The sequence below is a fragment of the Amblyomma maculatum genome, chromosome 4, assembly GCF_055883805.1.
Source record: "Amblyomma maculatum isolate TAMU_Amacu chromosome 4, ASM5588380v1, whole genome shotgun sequence".
Classification (NCBI taxonomy): Eukaryota; Metazoa; Arthropoda; class Arachnida; order Ixodida; family Ixodidae; genus Amblyomma; species Amblyomma maculatum.
This window is the reverse complement of record NC_139347.1, coordinates 197,125,863-197,148,034: the sequence shown is the minus strand read 5'-3', so window position 1 is coordinate 197,148,034 and position 22,172 is coordinate 197,125,863. Positions and strand designations below refer to the sequence as shown.

Sequence of the window (22,172 nt, the reverse complement as noted above, 5' to 3'; positions counted from 1 at the left end):
TCGGTGTTCAAGCAATGTATCGTAATCTCACACATTGCATTATGGGGTGCAGAGTAGAATTACCGGGTAAGGTAGCGAGATCACACACCCAGGGGAAGGAGCAGCTGCATAAATATTTCTCTACCATGTGCGAAAGGATCGTACTTGAGCATATCTCTTCGTTTTTTTTATGTTATAGTATAACGTTCATTACCTAATAGAACACATCAAAATAAATAAAAACACTTTTATATATTATAACCTTTGTCAAAGTGTCCTATAACTTCTGTATGAACTTTATAGTGAAATAAACGCTTTTAGATGAAATTTTGGCAAAGCATGCAATTATGTTAATGCATCCGAAATAAAAATTAAAATAACTTAAGTATGTACAAATTACCCCCACATTCATTAGGAAATATAGTTAAGGGGAAGGTTCAGAAACGATAGCCTTCCGCCTAACTAAGGTTGATCGCAGCTCAGATCCGTCCACCCTCAACGCCGTCTTTCTCAGGCAGTCTGCCCCGCTTCATCGTCCTCTGGCGCATGACGTACCTTTTTACTATTGCTAAGTAAATATGTCAGAAAAAAAAATGCAGGTTCTAACTCGTACAGCTTGCCGGCAGGAAAACAATCACTTTAAGTTATATAGTTGGGCGAACATTCTAACCGGTTAAACAAATGGCATCGCTAACATCACTTCCCCCTGCAAGACGAACATTGAGGGGAATAAAAATTACAGGGGTTCAACGCTGCTGAACAAAATGTGGAGCGAAAGCTTTGGCTGCGGGAGACCGAGTTTGGCATCGACGTGTACCGACTCCGCCGAGGTGGCGCAGTGGTTACGGCGCTCGACTACTGTTCCCAAGGACGCGGGATCGAATCCCGGCCTCGGCGGCCGCTTTTCGATGCAGGCGAAAAGCAAAGCGCCCGTGTGCTGTGCGATGTCAGTGCACGTTAAAGAACCCCAGGTGGTCGAAATTTACGGAGTTCTCCACTACGGCGTCTCTCATAGCCTGAGTCGCTTTAGGACGTTAAACCCCACAAACCGACCAAACCAAACCAACCGTGTACCGGTGTCTTATGCAGAACCCGATTGCGTGCCCTGAGCATGCGGTGCCGGCAGACGCTTTTTCGCTGCACTACATCGTAGAGGCGTAGAAGGTGTTGGCCTGCGTATCTGCTAGGATGCCGCTGCCCTCCTCCACTTATCTGTGGGGAGCACCACACGCCTTACCAGTCGCTGTGTGAACCAGGTGACACAACAGACAAGAAGAGCAAGCGGTTGGCGCGTCACTAGGCGCTGTGGTGGATATGACTGCAGAGCGCACTCATAGGGCAGAGGCGCGCCTCCCTTTAGTTTTCACTGCCAAGCATTATCTGACCTTCATATCTGCATGTGAGAAGTGGAGCGTTGATTAAAAAAAAAAAAGAAGAAGAAAAGGCAATACGCTGTCATTGACGCTGTGGGCTCTCCCTCGGGTCTTCACCCTCTACGCTATAGTCGGGTATGGGGCCGCATCCTCAGAGTCCCTGCTTCCTAAACCATCAATAAAATCAACAGTGGACGTAGCTGAAACACAAGATTTACCACATTTTCATGCTTGTGCTACGTTGGCGGAGGTGAATTTCACCGGACTAGCGATGCTGAGTGCACAAAGTAATGAGAGAGATAAGAAACGCTAAGAAATGAAAGCCCATAACCCCATATGTAGGATAGAGCTAGCAGAGTTGCCCAAATAAGTAAATAACCATAAGTTAGCCACTATAAGGAATTATAATATGAAGAGACTCCAGCATGTGCAAGGTAATCGAGGGATAGCAAAAAGCAGGTAAGAGGAAACCAGGCATAGGCAAAAATAATCTTTACAGCCTAAGAGACGAGGAAAGCAATCTAATTGCCAATATGACTAAGGTAGTTAATGTAATAGGTCTGAGTCAAGCTGGTTGGTTCGTGCCAGACGGAAAAAGGAAACCGCTGACAAACGGGAAGACAGACACCTGCTCTGTAATGTTGCCGAAGGGCTGCAGACTTATCTACAGTAGCCGAGGTAATCAGGTCTGTAATTACGGAAGCAGTAGCGAGGAGGAAGTGCACATCGTACCGATAACGAAAGAGACAATAAAAAAAGCCTTACAATGGGGAAAGCACCTGGTAAAGATGAGGAAAATTCAAATCCTCCGAAGGCAGACTGTAATACCAGAATCATTGTAAGTGCGATGACATTGTCTTAATCCATGAGAAAGGGGATTATAAGGACTTCAAGAACTATAGACCAATCAGCTTACAATCTGTTGCCTACAATGTATTTAGTCTGGTAACGCCTAATAGAACCAAGACAACCTTAAACGTGAATAAACAAAAACTGCATACTGGTTTCCGTAAAGGCTATAGATGCTCAAAGATGATTTATACTGTCATTATCGGCAAGAAATTTGCTGAATATAATCCAACCCTATATACAATTAGAATCGCGAGAATTGGGCTTAGTTGGTAGTTTATGGCGGTGCAATAAAGAGCCTAACTTTTAACCGACAAAATCGGAGACGGAGACAACACAGAGCGCGAACTCTCAAACTAGGTTTAACTGGTGAAACAGATTTTGTTTGTTACACAAGTACATGAGCGCCTCACCGCGTTGGCTCAAAAACTAAGGTGCCCGACTGGTCAACCCACGGTCGCAAGTACCAATCCTCACCTTTCGATGGAGGTAGAAAGCAAGGCGCCCGAATACTTTGCGATGACATGTTGCACGTTAAAGAACCGCAGGTGGTAGTGAGTTCCAGAGCCCTCCGCTGTGGAGTCTCTTTGGTACTTTAAACCCCATAAACCAAACCAAGAAGTACATGAGCGCCATCTGAGGGATATAAAACATGAAAAAACACTGGTGTATACAACCACGAGCTGATCCGCAGGCCAATATAAGCTCATCGTGATGATAACCTAAGCAATTCGCTCTCTTTCTGAGACTATGGCAACGATACATGGCTGATGCAATCTTCGGCCTCGGTAGACTTCATTTCGAAGGCTTCTATACAATCTCTCTTTACGTTTTATTGATTGAATGTGATATTGGATATTACTTCAATTCTTTCGAACGATGGCTCGCATTTTTTGCAGGAATGACAGTGCGCGGCCAACTTCTCTCGATGCATGATAGAAGTTCAGTTATTTGCATATTCACTTAAGCTTTTATTATTAATAGTCTTCTGATATAACAAAACATTTGTCACAGTCGAAAAATTCGCAGTCATGCAAGCGATACACATCAAGGGTGTGTACAGACAAAGCATTATAAAACATGTATAGCGCCTGCGCTTCGATCGCAGTCGTGAAAGGAATAAGTAATAAAGCGCGTTATCATACCCTGCTCCGCCAATCTTCCCGAGCAGCAAGCCAAACGCTAGTACCGGGCGGGCGGGTGTCCGATCCAACGAGCTGCGTCATTTGACAGCGGACACCTTGGGTAAAGCGCGACCAGCTGTTGTGGAAGAGGTATAGTTTCTGCCGGACGGTTCCAGGAGCAGCAGTGCGAAGGTCACTTCTGACAGGTTTACGCGTCACGTGTCGCAACTGTTTGTTTCTGGGACCGAACGGCGGAGTTCGGTCTCTCACGGACGCCGTCAGAACATTTTGCGATGATCTACAAGTTGCAGACGAGCTGGGCACTACGTTTAGCGCCCCGGTGAGTCCAGACAATCTCCACGAAAGCGCTCAACGCATGAACGCCGTCAGGCCTTGATGCATACAATACTAGATCTTATGCCGCGTTTTATACCATCCTGGCGAATCATCTTTTCGCAATGGTGAACGACTTTGTCAGGGACGGTGTGAGGCAAGACTTCTTTAGATATAGCTATGTTGTGCTCATCCCGAAGTCTAGTGGATGTCCATCTGACCCCCAGGCGTGGTGCCCAATCACTCTGCTAAGCACAGATTACAAGATCGTGGGGTCACTGCTGCCTTACAGGTTGAGTAAGGTCTTAGCGTTACTCATTAGCCCTGCACAGACCTGCAGCGTGTCAGGACGCTCGTTGTTCTTGGCTCTCGCACTAATGCGTGAGTTGTCTTCGTTCACTTGGAGAACGGGAATATCGGGCTGCTTTCCGTGCTTCGATCAGGTGAAAGCATTTGGTCGTGTTGAGCATCGCTACCTCATTGGCGTTCTCGGGGTTTCTGGCTTTCCACCAGAGTTTGTAAGTCGGTTGGTGCGGCTCTACTCAGGCCTTACTGCCCGCTTACAATTAAACGGACCGCTTAGCGAACCCTTCTCCATCGAGCTCGGCACCAGAAAGGGCTGTCCCCTGTCGGCGTTTTAGTTTTTATTTTGCTTAGATTAGCTATTACGTCGCTCTGCGGAGAGTACATCAGTACGTGGATTCCATTTGTACGGGCAAGGTCAGGTAAAAGTGTCAACGTATGCCGACGACGTGTCTTTTTTCTTGAGAGACAAGGACAGCTACGAAGCGTTTTTGCGGCATTTTCGTAAGTTACAGCGAGCTGTCCGGCGCCTTTCTCAATATGGGCAAGAGCAAAGCACTGCGCTTTGGCGCTTTTGAGCCAGACCTGCCCTGGGGCGATGTAGAATGCGTCTCGGCGGTGAAGTTACTAGGTGTTCCTTTCTTCTTTCTTCAGGAGAGGTAGCACGCGAGTCTTGGACCCAGCTAAGAGCGACTGCAGATGCACGCCTGACACTGGCAGCGCGGTTCCTTCTCTCACGGTCAAAGGGCGCGTTCATAGCAGGATATTTCTTGTGCGTGAAGATTTTTTACGTTGCTCGCGTTGCTTGTCCGCCGCACACCTTTACGCATCGACTGGCAACACTTTGTGGCCCCTTTTTCGCGAAGGGCAGACGGAGACCGTAGCACGCGTGCTCCTCCATCTTCCAGCAAGAACGGGCGGTTTCAGCCTGCCCAACTTGCACACACTTTGCAATGTTATCGCAGTTAGAGGTGTTAACGACCTGGTTAACGTCACCTACTACCCGGGGAAGGGGATTTTCGAGTATACCTCCTCGGAGCGCCGCGACGCCTCTTTTTTGATCGCAGCATGGGCCCCACAGCCGAGTAGCAGCCGAAGTTATTTCGGTACCCATAGTAACAGAGCAAAAGACGAGGCAAGATAGGAGGACAAAACGCAGCGCTGTGTTATGTTCTCCTCTCTTATCCCAGTAACTATGGGACCATGGAAGAACGCCACCAACTCGCCCAACAACTTGCTTTGTCTTTCGATATGTCTGCCGGACGTTCAAGTCTCTCATCACTGCCTTAGCCGGGATCAACGTGTTCCACACGCCGGCCTTCCGCGTTTGCGAGCTCCTTGCCATAAAGGAGGCTTTATCAGAGCAATTGGAGCGGATATGGCGGGTGCGGCGGAAAAACTTGATGCCCTCAGTCCTAACACCTGACATCCATGACTTCGGCTGGCTGCGAAGCCGGGGGTCTTACCTACTGGAGACCGCATTTCAGCGTGGGAAATTGCACCCTCTGCCCAATGTCGTCAATGCGGCCTCCTGGAGGCACAAATGCATGCAATGCTTGACTGCCATGTTTCAAAGACGTTCTGGAGACTGTTGTCGCGTATGTTCTCGACAAGGCTGGATGCCCGCACAAGACCGAGTGATATCTTTGCTCGTGTGTTACTCCATGTCGATGCAATTTTTTCATGACGACAGAGAGGTGCTGTATCACTGCAAAGATGGCCCCAGCGGGGCATTTTTTCAATGCTCCAACGCACGCGGACGCGCCTGCCTGCGTCAGTCTTGTCTGCCTGGAAGAGCAGGAGTTTCTACACGTTTGAAGTGCCTATTTCATTACTGTGAGCAGCGGCCTTGTGACCGTACGGCTGCTGATTAATGGTGTAATGTGTGCGGCGCGAGTGTGTGAGGTGCGTTACGTGCTTCCTCCGAGTTTCGCGCGGAACCCGGAATATTAGTTACTGCGCCTAACTTCCACATGCTGTGTGTGTTTGACTGTTCTTGGCGACGGTAGGCGCATTGATGTCCTCTTTGGTTGCTTTCTTGAAAGACAACGGTCTTTTGTAAGCTTTTTCTTTGTTTAATAAATTTTGCTTTACAAATTTATCACATTTATGCAGGGAAACACGATTTATGCAAAACAATTCAGCGCGTCTTTGCAAGAAGTACTCACATGTCTAAATTGGGAAGATTCGGGGAGGTATAAGCGTAGATAGATAACATGTTAGTAATGTGCGATTCGTTGATGACATTGTCCTGCTAGGCAACTCATGAAATGACTAGCAAAGCTTGATCAGTGACCAAGACGGGCAGAGGTAATCGGTGGGTCTAGAAGTTAATATGCAGAAAAGTACCGGTGTGTTCAAAACTCTCATATGGAAACGTTCGTTAGCTATAGGCCTTGCATCATTGCAAGTGGTAAAGAAATACATATACTTACCGCACGTTGTGGCCCCACATCTGGACTCGGAAGTGAAATAACTAGAATAACGAAAATTAGGGGACTCTGCTTAGCAGCTACCCTCAGACCATAAATAGCAGTTTTCCAGTATATCCGTGAAATGGAAAGTATACGACAGCTGATAGATATCTCACTGGCACGCACACATAGGGCAGAAACTTCGAGGCTAACGGATAGTGTAAACTCACGCATGGCGTCGCAGTGAGCTATGCAAATGAAATATATAGTTAGAAGTAAGGAAGAGAGCAGAATGTTTCAACGAACAAACGCGAATTAACAGCCTACTATGTTAGGGAAAATAAAAAAGGAATGGGCATGGGCAGAGCATGTAATGAACAGGCAAGGTAAGCGATGGTAGTTAAAGGTAACGAACTGAAGCTAATGGTAGCAAAGGAAGGCAGAAAATAACAACTTGAGGGGCGAGTTGGTGCTGCATAGTACCCAGAAATGTGATTGTGTCTGTTGCGCCACATTGCTGGGAAAGGCAGAAAGTTAAGTGGGCAGGTGAGATTAGGTAGTATATGCGGGGATCAAATAGACATAGCTGGCGCTGAACCAAGTTTACTAGAGTTATGTGAAAGGCCTTTTTTCTGAATTAGGTGCAGGGAGTCAGTCGCATGATAATAATGGTGTTGGTGATGGCGGTGTTACTGATGATGATAATGTATATACCAAGATAATGCAATCTGTGTCCCCGCCCAATTTTTTTTTTTCTTCGAGAGCATTCGCGTGCAACCACTTCAAGGCGTCTAGCTGCTCTTGTTGTTTAAATTTGTGGTTTGTTTATTTCATCGACAGCCATTGCAGGCATCTACAAACAGAGCATTAGAAATTCGAAAGGAAAAGAGAAATTTTCATGGCATGGGTGCGCGTGGTCGAAACTGGAAATTAGTCTTGCCACAAGAGTTCTTTCGGATAAGGCTCCTTGACGTAAAGGTGGGCTATCAAAGTACGAAAACGGGAGGGTATTAGACACAACTGCGTGTGTATTGTGCTGTCCCTCTTCAGTATTTCATTCGCGGACCTCTAAGCCAAGATGACTGAAGGCCAATTAATCCAGTACAAAACTTTTCTGAAGTTTAATCGGATAAGGCATTCACGCGCTTTTTTAATAGGAAACGATAGCATGGGAACAGGAAATGTTTATTTCATAACTCACTCAGAAATGAAAACTTTGTCATTTACTTTGCACCACTCTACTTGAGAGTATACTTTAATTAAGCTAATTCTAATCAACAGGCACTCTTTTTATTCCGCTCCAGCAAGACGCGTGGAAAATACGCAAAGCACAGTAACATTGTACGACCAATGAATAACAATACGACTCCAAGGAGAAATACCGTAACAACTGTACAAAGTTCTAAGGCCATCGCGAATAAATTCAGCTTATCAGCTTTGAAAGCTCAGCATAACGTCAACCAAGATGAATGCAAACTGCTTGGTTTGCGGCCGGCCTGGGCGTCTTGCGCCACTTCAGGTCCAGGAACTATCCTGCGACATCCCATCCGTGCTCAGCGCCCAGCCGTGTCTTTGGTCTTTGTGAACAATGGAGCGCTGCATCTGCCAGCAGTTTAGGGACATCGAGATAACAAATGGAGCGGAACGACGTCGCCTACGAAGTACCAGGGAGATATACAAGCGCTCCTGTTTATGGCTGCTCTCTCTCCCCGTTCGTCTGCAGCGACGGTGGCGCCCCTTGCGGCCCAGTCCCAGGAGAGCGGCGGCTCCCTGTTCCGGGACCCGGCCGTCCTGGTTCCTGTGGCCTGCGCCGTGGTCGTGGTGCTCGTCATCTGCCTCGTCGTGGGCGTCGTGCTGGTGCTGCGGAGACGCGAGAACGTCTATGACACCTGCCACACTCAGCACATATGTGAGTCGCGGTCCCGTGAAGTGTGTGTGGGTACAGCACACTCACTTGAAGCCATGTATGACGGTTCGAGACGAGGCGGAAGGCACTCTTCAAGGAAAATTGGAGGTGTGATTTTGACAGTACACCAACGCTACGCACACAACCTGCATGTATACACATAAAGTCATGCGCACCCGCTTCCCCCCTCCCCTAAACACGCAATATAAACGCATCTAATAACCCAGGACCAATAATAGCCCTCTAGAGGCTCGGGGTACAAAGGGACACGCTTACGTAATGATAAAAATTTACTTGTATTGTTAACCGGTTTGTCAGAACCTGATTATCTTGCCATCCCGTTTCAATATAATGTGATGATAGCCGTCGCAATGATATATATATATATATTGTAGTGAACTCTGCGAACATATTATGAAGACGAGGATGAACTAAGCGAGGATATCACAAAGACGAGGAGAAGAACGACGAAGTGCCGCTGCGCTGCTCGAGCTCGCTTGTGGAGGCCTAGACTGGCTGTGCTCTTGTGTGGTTCTCTGTGCAACTTGGAGAGGGCTATTATCCCTGTTAAAGGACAGTAAACACCCCCTTTCACTCATTGAGACTCATGGCAGCGATCACCTACCTACATATATTGAGGTTTGTGGCTTTTCTCTCGCCTCTCAGCGGCATAAAGTTCGCTACACGAACTGGGAAGCTTTCGCTGATGCCGTAGAAAAGCAGGATCTGTCAAACTTAAATTATGACTCCTTCATTGCTGCAGTAGCACATGCTCAAACATTGCAAACGAGAGTCCTCCACCTGCCAAAGGTGTACTCAGCTGTTGACGCCGAATATGAAAAACTTCGAGCAATACGTCGCAGAGCAGAAAGACGAGCGCGCAAGACACTTTCTAGAGACGATATCCGGACTTCTAGGCGAGCACAAAAACACGTTCAACACCATTTGGACAAGCTAGAAAGAAGGAAATGGACATCTTTTTGTGCAAAATTAGATCCTAGAAAGCCACTATCTAAAGTATGGAGTATTGTACGAAGCTTAAGAAGTCAGCCTTCACAACTACATCCTTTCGAGTGCATGGCTCTAAATGCCAATACTACTTGTCTTCATGTAGCAGAGACTTTCTGTTCAAAGATGATTGCTCCATTAGCAGCTCCTTCACTGCAAAATGTGCTCCCCACCTTTGTCCCGTCGCCCAACACTTCTTTCCTAGACGAATTGTTCACTATGGAAGAACTTCAAGCTGCGCTAGCAGTTACCAACAAAAGATCTTGCCCAGGGCTTGACCATGTTAGCTACACTTCGTTGTCGCGTCTTGGAAGAAAAGCCAAAACTCAGCTGCTTACCATCTATAACAACTCTTGGATAGCTGGCAGCCTTGTAGAGAGCTGGAAGACTGCGCGCGTAATACCCGTTCTTAAACCTGGTAAGCCATCAATTGATCTAAACGCTTATCGTCCTATTGCACTGCTAAGCTGTGTTGGGAAATTGATGGAAAAAATGGTTCATTCACGCCTTGCCTGGGACTTGACGAATAGGAGAATTTACCCTCCATCAATGTCTGGCTTCCGAAAAGGCCGAAGCAGTATTGATAATGTTATTGCTCTTGCCAACTGTGTCAGGCGCAGCAAAGCTGAGCGGTCTCTAATTATTGCCGTTTTTCTTGACGTTAAAGGAGCATTTGATAATGTCACGCACGAGGCGATTCATTCAGCCTTGCGTTCAATTGGCATTTCTGGACGAATGTATAACTGGCTTTCTGATTATCTACGTGATAGGACCATTTACATGTCAACGGATCAAGGTGACACGTCCTTACATCATGTGTCTCGTGGCGTTCCTCAGGGAGGGATTTTAAGTCCAACCCTCTTCAATATATCTCTTCTTGGTTTGGACAGGTCCTTGCCACCTACTGTTCAAATTTCCCTCTACGCAGATGACATCTGCATATGGTGCTCCGGAAGAAACAGGCGCATTGTGCATGCTCGGCTACAAAAAGCAATAGTTGGCATTGCATTATTTTTAAACAAGCCAGGTCTTGTTATATCTCCAGAAAAGTGCGCAGCAATTTCATTTTCACGACGTGATCTCTCCCGTTATGTACTGAAAGTTGCTGGCACTCCTTTACCGTATGTCAACCATCAAAAATTTCTAGGCGTGACCTTTGATAGGTCTCTTTCATGGTCACCACACGTTCAACAACTTAAGACCAAGCTCTCTTCATACGTATCTATATTCCGTATGTTGTCAACGACCAGAAGAGGCTGCTCTACCGATTCCTTATTGCGGCTTTATGGAGCACTTTGTGAAGGTCTTCTGCGTTATAGCCTCCCTGTTCTTCAAGGCCTCTCGCAGTCAAGCATTAAACTACTTGAAGCCATGCAGGCCAAAGCTTTGAGAGCGTGCCTTGGTCTTCCAAAAAACACTTCCACAGTGGGCACTCTGGCGGAGAGCAGACGTCTATCTGTAACCGTGCTGATACCGCAGGAGCTGCTTCGCGCCCAGCTGCGCTTTGCACGTGAACCTACCCACCCGTTTTCAGAGCAAAGCATGACATCACTCTCCAATCTACTGCCAGCGCAATATCAACGGGCAGTACCGTCATCTTTCCCACCATGGAGGTTTGCTTCATGGCAAATTTCGACAACTATGCCTGGCATCAAAAGAAAAGCCCACACCCCAGGACCCGCACTTAAATACTTCGCCCTTGAGCACATCTGTGCACGCTACAGTCATCATTGCCACATCTAGACTGACGGCTCTGTCACAGCTATTTCTTCATCCATCGGCGTGTGGATACCATCAATGCACACCACAATCTCGGCAACACTCAGTCATCGCACTTCAGCTGTGGCTACTGAGTTAACAGCTCTGAGAGAAGCAATTATATATATTCTACAACAACGCCCTGCAGCATGGGTTATCTTCAGCGATTGTCGCGCTGCACTACAATTGCTTAAATCATAAAGAATTCAGGAAGAGCTCGTCATTGACATAAATAAGCTACACACAGAGGCCTATGACCTGAGTCACAGCATTGTGCTACAGTGGTTACCTGCTCACTGCGGCATCGCGGGTAACGACCTCGCAGACGCCGCTGCAAAAGAATTAAAAGATTCCACAAGGACAATTTCAATACCATTCTCACGAAGAGACGCAGCAAGACTTGTAGCAACTGAATCATGGCGATTGCAACGCTCTCTGTGGTGTGACCCGAACCATCAATATCGACCTCTACACCGAATAGACCCCACTTGCGTCTTTCGAATTCCTCACAATTTGAACAGGTGGCATCAAAACTGTCTCCACAGAATCCGCTTAAATGTGTCATACACAAACTACTTCCTACATAAAATAGGCATAGCGAGCAGGCCTCTGTGCTCTACATGTGATGTGTGTGAAAATTTTGAACATTTGGTAACCTCCTGTCAACGATTTACTGCACATCGCAGGACACTGCGCAATAATTTAAGCTTACCTAAAGAAACAACCTTGCGCCTTGAGCATGTCCTGGGTCCTTGGTGCGACGGATCGTCTGCTGCGCGAGCTACCAAGGCCTTACTAACTTTTCTGAAGGACACAGGGTTGATTAATACCCTTTAAAACTCATCTGTGTGTGATTATGTGCGTGTGAAAGTTAACTTTTCTTAAGGACACAGGGTTGATCAATACCCTTTAAAACTCACCTGTGTGTGCTTATGTGCGTGTGAAAGTGTGCGACAACGATTCTCTTTTTTTTTCTCATTTATTTCCCCTTCCCCTCCCACACTCTGTCACCCTCATCCCTCAACCCTCATCAGGAGTAGCATGCTAGGCTTACCACCAGGCAGACATCTCCTGTTGCCATTAAAATATATATCTCTCTCTCCCCTTTCACTATATATATATATATATATATATATATATATATATATATATATATATATATATATATATATATATATATATATATATATATATATATATATCAGCATATTGGCGCCTTAGTTACATAAACGAAAATAACGTACTAATCTTTTTTTCTCCAAGGTTGTTTTATGAATTAATGCTTAGCTATACTTCTGTGAGCAGAGTTCGTGCGCATATTATATAATGTGGCTGCTATGTAACAAAAATTACAAGGGTTCAACGCTGCTGAACCAAATATTGAGCGAAAAGCATTAGCTGCGGGTGACCGAGTGTTCTTCTCTTTTTCTTCTTCCTCAGCCCATATATAAAGCCCTGCTTTAACCAACCCATATAAATGTGCCTAGTGGCCTATAGGGGTAACGTGAATGCAAGGGTCCTGGCAGGCTAATTCTGACATAACCGTCCCATGTGAAACGAGAGACCCAAGTTGGCAGTTCCTGCCGACTTCTAGTGTCACGTGGGGTGTGACGTCACAGCGTCAGGTGGGTAAGACGTGGCTACCGGCCGCGCTACGCATATAGTAGTATTGCTTTCGCAATAAAAGCAAAAGCCAAAGCCAAGTGCGGATAATTAATTTCGATACAGGCATTGTGATGAAAAGCAATCATACGGAGTCCATAAACCTGTTATCTAGTGCTATTTCCAAGTATCCGTTCTTGGCAAGCATGTCAACGACCTTTGTATTATGCGCTGCTACTAGTCATTTGGAGTAATATAAAATTTATACCAATATTCATTTACAAAAGCACCTTGTATAGGTTTGGAAGTTTTCAAATGTGACGCGTTTTTGCACAGGCGCAATAAAAGAAAAGCAGATGCTTTTGTTTTGACATAACTAATATGGCGACTGTACAAAAACACTTCCCAGTTGAAAAATTCCCAGATGTGCACCAACTATTCCATTTCCGAAATATACTAAATATATTGCGCCGCACGCCCTACACATCAAACTGAGAATTCCAAAACAAAAGTATTATAAGGGTTCCCGGGCCATTTTTTTTCGCGCTGCCATGTCGATGCATTAGACCCCAAGGCTAGCACGAAATCAGAAAAATAAATGACAGAGTGGAAAAGAAAAGGTTACTCATATTTTCGTTATCTCACTAACCTGCGGTGGCTAAGTGCATTTATCATGCAGTTTCTCGGCTGCGGCACTTCATGCCATTTTCTTTTTACGCAATGCTTAGATGTAAGAAAAGCAGCTTTTGGCAAAGCGCGCCAACGCTGAATTATTCAGTCGCCAGTCTAATAACTCAAGGTTTATACCTTAGTAACAAAATCAAATAACGGTGTTTTCGGACAAAACCCGCCAGTAATTGCCTAACTGCAAAATTGCCTTAGTCTCCAGCCCTAATTGCCTTAATTGCCAGCGCGCCTTAGTGTAAGGTGCGCTGATGCTGTGAAAGTTTCTTTTAGTTTTTATCGGTAAAGTAGTTGTAATAAGAGCTGTGGCTGCGACAATTGCCAGCAGCCTCCTAACTAGATGCGGCTTCCTAGAGGTCCGATCAAGATTAAAGTATAGTGCTATAATTTGCTTTTATTTTTTATATGTCACCTTAAGTACCGTTATAAGCATACTGAATGCAGAGTTCTCAAATATATAATAGCCGAAACGGTCATGTTACACAGCCACGACTAGTAATGTAGTTACTAAAAAAATATGGATTAATTATATTTTCTTTCTCGGTGCTTTAACAACGCTGTTGATTGCAGTCTTGACCATGTAGAAGACACTGACTGAAATCTGCGGAAAATTTTGTTTGTTTACGCTTTATACTTCCGGAAAAATGGTGCATAAATATATAATAATGCACATTTTTTTTTACTTTTTGAGGTATTCATGTTGCGTGTAACCTACCCTTGAGAACGTCTTTTAGCGCCACCCTCCCTCCATAGCGGTGTACGTGTAACGTCACGTGCTTTACGGCAAGTGTTACGTAGACCTTCATCCGGCGGTGAAGGTGGGAAAGGTGTAATTGACCCTCTTACACTACTTATGACGACAAGGCGACCAGATTCGAAGCTTTCGTTACGCTATTCAGCAAACAAATGCAGGGAAGATTACAGGCTTCGTTATGTTTAAAAAAAAAAGAAAAGAGAGAACCAGCAGCCACGTTCCCAGATTAAAACATGAGTCTTTTTTTGGTTTGCTTTTTGTAGCTGCATTAGGCTAGTCAGTGGTGCATTTCGGGCAAGCGTCGCTAGTCACTGCTGCGCATGCGCCGTAACGATGACAACTAGTTGCTCCGAGCCCCAGAAGAAAAAGACGAGAAGGGAAGAACCGGTCAAGAGGATTCTAAAGACGCAAAGAAGACGCACTGAATCACCGGTCGCCGATCACACCATGTGGTTTGCAGCCTGTGCATCGGTGACGAGAAAGTTCAAGTCGGTCGTTGTGAACGCTCCGTTTGGTGCCTTACGCTACGCATATCCAGACCTAACCAGGTTGAGCCGCCATCAATGTTTTCCCAACTAATGAATTAGAAGATCAAACAGCTGTCGCCCTAACTGCGTGGTCAAGCACTTGGCGCGAAATTTGAAAGTCGTTGGTTTGGATTCCACCGGCTGCATATAGTTGTTGTTTATTGTACTTCATAATCAATTATCTCCACTAATATTTATTACTTGACATACATCAACATCAAGAAAAATTTCTATACCATTCTTTGTGTCAGTGGCTGTTGGCTCCTTTCCTTCGAAGTTGTAATGTTTTCCTAGAATTCCGTTAGAAGGTAGCAAAATGTACGTAAACTTGTATAAGTGCAACAGAGACGACACAACAATTAAGCAAGACAAGACAGGGCGCTACTTGCAATTGATTTATTCGGAACAACGAGGATGGCTTAAATACTATAAAATGAACACCCGATCAGATCAATAGCGCGTGTACGGGCGAGAATTCATATCAGAAAGGCACAGGTAACTCATCTTGTCTTCTTACATGTCAAGAAATGCAATGTCTTTAGTGTAAATTGTCGCGGATGGCATACTGACACAATAACTCCCACACTTCTCGATTTGATAAGCCCCATGCAACCTGCTCCCACGCAAGCAAAACTCTGGTTCCTTGGAAACAAGCATCGCACTTCAGCAATTTTTCTTTTCTGCGTTCGTTATTGTGCGCCGGTAGATGAGACCCAGTACCGGTCCGTAAGAACAAATTATGCTCTCGAAGCCGCTCGTTAACACACCGGCCTGGTTGTCCAATATAAACTTTCTCGATTTCAAAGGAGATACTATACACTGCCTCTTTTTAGCACTTCACAAACCGATTCCGATTTTACTTTTTTTTTACTTTATTTTTGCTTTACTTTTAAGCAATTTTGCAATTTTTTGGCCTTCAAATACCTCTTAAGTACGATGGCTTTTGATGGAAGTACCAACCACGCGCACCTAAAGGGTTAGTTCCACTCAAAAACATTCAAACGTGCCGTAGCTCTCATGTGCTTTGAGTCGGCGCTCAGGAAATCCTGCTGTCGCCAAGCGAAAGCGATCAAATCATGAAGCTAAAACTAGCAGGCTTTCCGTCGCACGTGGTTAGTACTGTTGCTGAAGCTTTGCTAAAAAACGTTCAAACTAGAAGGGAAAAGGAATGACAGAATGGTGGCTGAACCTACAAAGAAAGTAACAACAGTGATTATTCAGCATAAATTCGCGCATAATCTCAAGCGCGTGGCTAAAATGTATAATGTGCCTGTCGTTTTTTCCTGCACCTCGAAAACTTTCTTCCCTGTGTCGGCTTTTTTTAAGTGACAATGAAAACGATGCTTCGGAAACGGTTTGTGAAGTGCGAAAAAGAGGTAGTGTATAGTATTCCTTTGAAATTGGCAAAGTTTACATTGGACAATCAGACCGGTGTATTAACGAATGGCTACGAGAGCATAATTTGTCCATACGGACTGGTACTGGGTCTCATCTACCGGCGCACACTAACGAACGCAGGAAAGAAAAATTGCTAAAGTACGATGCTTGTCTCCAAGGAACCAGAGTTTTGCTCGCGCGGGAACAGGCTGAGGCGTATCAAATGAAGAAGTGTAGGAGTGATTGTGTCAGTATGCCATCCGGGGCAGTTTATACTAAAGACATTGCATTTCTTGACATGTAAGAAGACGAGGTGAGTTACCTGTGCCTTTCTGATATGAATGCTCGCCCGTACACGCGCTATTGATCTGATCATGTGTTCATCTTTTAATATTTATGCCGTCCTCGTTGTCCTGAATAAACCAGTTGCAAGTAGTGCCCTACCCTGTCCTTCTTGCCTGTCGTGTCTAAAACCCCTTGATACTTTGAAAGTTACGCCAACGATTGAACTTTGCCGCCGCCGCGCTACCTCCTCGCCTCCTCCTCGCCCCTTGCGCGCCCCTTCGCCGAAGGCCGGCTCTCCGCCCGATTTCCTGAGCGACGATTGGTCTCCCTGCCGCTGCCATTGGAAACCGACGCGCGTCCGGCGTTTTCCTTGTGTTTTCTTTTTCCTTCGCGCCATTTTTCTCCTAGTCTCGGCGAGCGAATATTGCGCGCTGTGCTTTTATTGCAGCGTGCAAGCTCTATGCCGTGCTGTTGCGCGTACAACTGCAGCAAGCGACCTGAAGATGGTTATGCGGTATTCATGATATCTCAAGGCAAGCGTGACGGCTTGCGCACGAGTCAATGGATTCACAAGATTAGTCGAAAGACGTTTATTCCTAGAAACAACAGAGTTGTTTGCGACGTCGAGTGCCTTTCTCACTCCCCGTAATAACGCGTCACCTGACGCTGCGTTTTTTATTCCTGCTTGCTGCTCAATATTTTTGCGGCGGCAGCATGTTCATTGTATAAAAATAAGGTTGTCCTCTGCAGCATGCTGAATATTCTGCGAGGCTCCAAGGCTCCATCATTTAACACGCTTCGACTTCTGTACAGTCAGAAATAGGGCGCTATAATCTGCTTTTTTGCTGTCAGAAATAACTGGAAAATTACAGTCTCTCGATTGCATTTGTCGCGATTATGCTAGGATCCCTGGCCTCCTTCACTAAAAATCAAAATTTGGGCTTGTAGAGGAGCTAGCCTTTCCAGCTTTTACTTGTAGTGTGCGTCGGTTACTCGGGAGCAATGAATGCTGGCCCTGAAAAACTCTGGCAAGTAAACCCGAGGTATTGCGGGTAATCTGCACTAGATAGGTTGTATGGCATTTTTTTTTTCAATTCTTGAATGTGTCTTGCCATGCTTCGACGCACGCGTGGATTAAAAAATATGCGTTCGTTTTATCAGGGATACGGCCAATGTGCAGGAGGTGTTCATATGATCACACGCGCTTCACTTTGACCATGACTACTAGGCGTTGGCAGGTTACCTTCGCTTTGAAAGCTGGAGCTCTAAAACCGCGATTCCGCGTATTCATTTACTGCGAGAAAAGTTTTCCCATCGATGTCAAATCAGCCGGAATCATTGCATCAATTTTCTGTATTTACGAAATTTAAACAATCAATAATGATTATAGTTATAATGTAAAAAATAGGGGAACATTTTGCGAGCAACAATTCTTAGCACTGTAACATATTACTCACTTCAATTGTATTCAAGAAGATTTTTTTTTCACCTTGCCTGAGTGATTAACTCATCGCTCTCTATGTTCTAGCTACATTTCACTGAAGACCAGTTTGAGTCGCCAATATTACACGAACTCGAAAAGAAAAAAACTGAGGCCCAACGCAGTTCCATCAGTTTTCTCTCACCGACCTGTCCTGAAGTAAAGGAAGCCTCCTCGACAGAGACATGAACCTCGCGCTGATAGTAGTCAGTTGTTTCAGTGGCTTGCTCTTTTCCCACCTCCATTTATGAGAAAACAAGAAAGTATAAGAATTAAAATTCAATGTATAGTTGTCTCGTCAGATATTCTGAGATAATAGAGATATGACTGACAACGTAAGTCAATGAAAATTGAAGTATATCAATGGGTCATGGGACTGCATCAGATTAAATAGTGATGGTTATGAATAGTGATAGGTAATGATGGTGACTGTTACGGATAATAATAGTAAATTATAGTAATAGGCCCGGATAGTGAGGTGATAGTGTTCGTTGCGGATAGTGACAGTTACGATAGGTCTCTGGCATTAGTAGATATAGTGACAGATAGGATAGCGATAGTTAATGAATTGGCAGTTATATGCTTTCTCATTTCCGCATGTTGAAGACCTATGTGCACCTTGTAATTTTTTTATTTGATTGTTGCGTTCAATGAAATCAAGCTCTTTTACACAGCGCATGAGACCACAGCATGCTTGCCCCAGAACTTCAGTGTATCGGCAATAGGGCCCACCACTTCTCCCAGTGTACCCTGCTGTCTTTTAACCACACGCGAAGTCAGTGAGGGGCCACGTACTCATAAAATTATTTAATTCCTCCATCGGCATCATATCAAGACTGCCGTGGCAAACCTGTTCCTTGCCTCGAAGCAGCAAGGAACAGCTCAAAATTTGATTTTATACAAAATTAACTAATGAACGCCGATTATCGCGGATCGCTAACTAGCACAGTGCCATTACACTTGGCCTAAGCTTTCCAACGGTATACGGTTCGGTGTTGCAGCTAAAATTTAGATTTTAATTGCAATTTACTAAATATCAATTAATTTGGCCCAGTAATTGATTGAAATACATGTACCATTAACCAATAATCCAATCTCATGGTTGATCACGTAACATATACTATGCTTAGAGAGATAGCTTGACAGTAGCGAAATAGACTAAGTCCTGCTTTAACCTTCTCTAATCTTGAAGTTCAAAGCACCAGCCTGGATCGTTTTCTGAAGTTTTACCACGGTGACAGATTTCACGCTCTAAAAAAAATAAACACAAATTCAGAGGCAGTACTAGATTAAGTGCACAAAGTAAAACCTTATCATGAGACTTAAAAAGTGTCTGTAGCACAGAACTCGCCTGAAAGCTTTGTTTATCAGTATTCCTCATTCAAACAGTTCTAAGAAGAAACCAATCAATTCATGAACTTTACTATCGGCATTCTCAATGCCTTTCTCGCAATTTTTCAAAAATTTTGTGCACTCCTGGAGCGCAGACCTGGCCCAAAAGCTCGCGCTTCACTCCCTGCTGCGGCCGGCCGGCGGGCGTCAGGGGGAAAAAGCGTGTCGTGCGCAGCGCTCGCCGCCGCCGCGCGAGGAGAATCGAGGAGGAAAGCGCGGCGCGGAGGAGAGTGTCGCTACTTTCAAATTATCAAGGGATTTTAGTCGTGTCGTCTCTGTTGCGCCTATACAAGTTTACGAGCTTGAATCAACTAGCCCCGCAACGCGTATTACTAGCAAAATGTAACAATTGACTTTTTTGACAGCCTCACCTACCATTACACGCCGGCCATCACCCGAAACCCAGTTTCATCGTTTGGCAAAAGCGCATTGTTGGTAAAACAAAGATAATCCCGACAAATTATCATTTTTATTCGTCTTACTGTGTGCAATCGCGCGTTGACAGTCCGAAGAAAAAGAACTAATAAAAGCGACAAGTAAACAAGAAAAAAAGCGTTCCGAGCTTCTCTCTGTCCGCTATCATCTTCGCGTTTACTGTTAACGGCATACTCCGAGAAGACCTGTCTACCTGTTCGTAAGTGTGGATTCTTGTTACCGCCACAGAAGAATTTGCCAAATCATTGCTCAGTTTCATTTTTATTCGAAGACTTTTCAAATGGCGTATATTGAGAGGAGGAGGAAGATGAGGAGGAAAGGCAGGGAGATTAACCCGTAAAAGAAATAGGTTTGCTACCCTGCACTGGGGGAAAGGAGTGAGTGAATATAAATGTTGTAAGAGAAGCATGGGTGAAGTTAGTACTGTACATTGGGAGACGAGTTTATTTACTATATGGACGCGGGATCCGCTTTCGTGCATGAAATTGTACGAGAAATTCCAGCTCTTATTTTTTTCTCATCTATCTAAAAAGGGAACTGAAAATTTACGCACAAATTAGCGCTTATACTTCTACGGGGACAGAACAAAACACACACGACGATTGACAAGCACTGAGAATCTCGGCCAAGCAGTAAACATTTATTTTTCGCGCCTTTGCGCCCATATCGGTCTTTTTCGGCAGCAGCGGGCGATAATTGTTAGTTAGAATGGGTTCATTTTGGGGTAAACCAGAACAAAAACAAGGAGGACGGAGAAAATAAAAAGCACGGCTCTGTCTCGGAACTTAAATTAGAAAAAGATGCACATTTATGGTATTTTTATACGCGCATTGGAAGGAAAACACAACATCTGAGAGATAAACACAACCATAAACATAAACAAAAGCATAACAGCTGGAATGGAAACTGCATATCTGAGTCAACATTCTGTGATCACACCTTCCTTTTGCGTTTTCCTCTTGTATATATTCCTTCTCGCATGCGCCTATCTGAGTGCTAAAAATGTGCGTCTGCCTTGCATTGAGCATTTCAGTTAAGAGACAGCGGCCTGATCGTCCATTTTCTAGGTTGTCGATGTCTTCTGCGCTGGCTTTCTCTAAATAGGAGAGGCGAACCTGTTGCAGACAAGATTGGGTTAAAAAAGTTAAAAAGAAGATTTGGCCAAACTAGGGCTCTAGTTAAAATCGGGGCTTGCAGCAGGCGGCTCCGTCGTGCTGACGCCTCACACACTCTGTCTCGAGCGTGACCGTCCTAGACCGATGTGCGTCCATGACGACAATTCTATATGCTAAGGGTTCCCCGGTCATGTGTTGTCGTTCCCTTTCCTGCGAAGCCATCATCGCCTCTCGGGCTTGTTACGACACTGATCGGCCCCTCCCTCGGTGACATGCACGGCTTGACCTTGTCTACGGGTGCAATGACCGTTCTTTGCATCTCACATAGCCGTGCAGCACGGTAGCCGCCACGCGCTTTGGTTTTTCAGCATATTTTATTTCAAGTGGCCGCCAGGGACAAACACTGCATGAGCTCTTTTGCCGAGCGCATTGCTTCTGTCCTTCAGATGGCCGCGAGAAAAAGGTCATAAACGGCAGGCGGCACTCGTGTCAGCAACAACATCACTTCAGAGCTCCATGCAGCCCCATAAAAAGAGGAAAAGCGGTAAAGAGAAAATGACCTGCGCCTTTTTTTTTTTCAACACGTGAGCTTTAATCAGTACCAAATGTCGGAAAACGTTGTCCGGTGACGTCAGTGCCTTGTCGACGGTTCGAAGCCACGCGACCTTGAAAATTCACAAGCGTGTCTCTGGCAGGTGACATGGCGGCCTGTGCTTAATGCTCGGCAGGCTGTGTGACGTCATGGTATCATATGCATGGTCGAGTTCGAAAGAGCTATCAACTCTTGAACCCCTTGTCAGATACACTACCCCTAGGTTATGCAGGAACGTTCTTGCGGCTCGGTGAAAATAGTTTTTTAAAGCTATGTTGACATCTATTAATAATAGCAGTATTACTAGCAGTAACAATTATAATGCGGCAGGAGGCGCAGGGCGCTAAGCTGTGTTGGTGCACCGATGCACATTCTACTTAGAGACACTTGACCAGCGTCACGTGCAAGTTTAGTGAAAGCCAGCACGCCATGAAAAGAGGTAGCGGTCAAAGAGAGGGAAAGGCAGAAGGCAAAGAGCATGACGGCTGCGTTAATGTAATGATGTAGCGCCTACTAGACGCATACACGCATGCACTTCCTTGCCTAGAACGATCGCACATTCATTCAGCATGCTATAAAGAAGTAATGCTCGCACATATTAGGCGCACGAATCTCACTAAGAGTCTCTATTTGTTTTACCTCTCTTTCGGTGACAGCACTTCTCCATTTTTTTCCTCTTCCTTCTTCCGTTCTCTCACTTATCATTGTTGTCTTTCCACGCTGCGTTTGCACCGTGTCCTTGGACGGACGTCATCCTCGCGGCGGCCCAGGCTGTGCCCCATACACCGTTTCACGCCGTGATAAGGAAACCTTTTTTCCAGAACTGAATTATAATTAGTAACACCAATAAAAATACCATTGTGATCACCACATATGGAAGTG

General features: G+C 45.3%; 1 protein-coding gene across 1 annotated transcript in view; it reads left to right on the top strand.

Annotated features, from left to right (window-relative positions):
• Positions 1-22,172, top strand: part of LOC146193960 (cell adhesion molecule Dscam1-like) — a 570,478-nt gene that overhangs the window by 537,949 nt on the left and 10,357 nt on the right. The window contains exon 21 of the mRNA XM_084600659.1: positions 8,099-8,284. Coding sequence (XP_084456785.1) covers positions 8,099-8,284 — 186 coding nt within the window. The remainder of the gene's footprint in view (positions 1-8,098; positions 8,285-22,172) is intronic.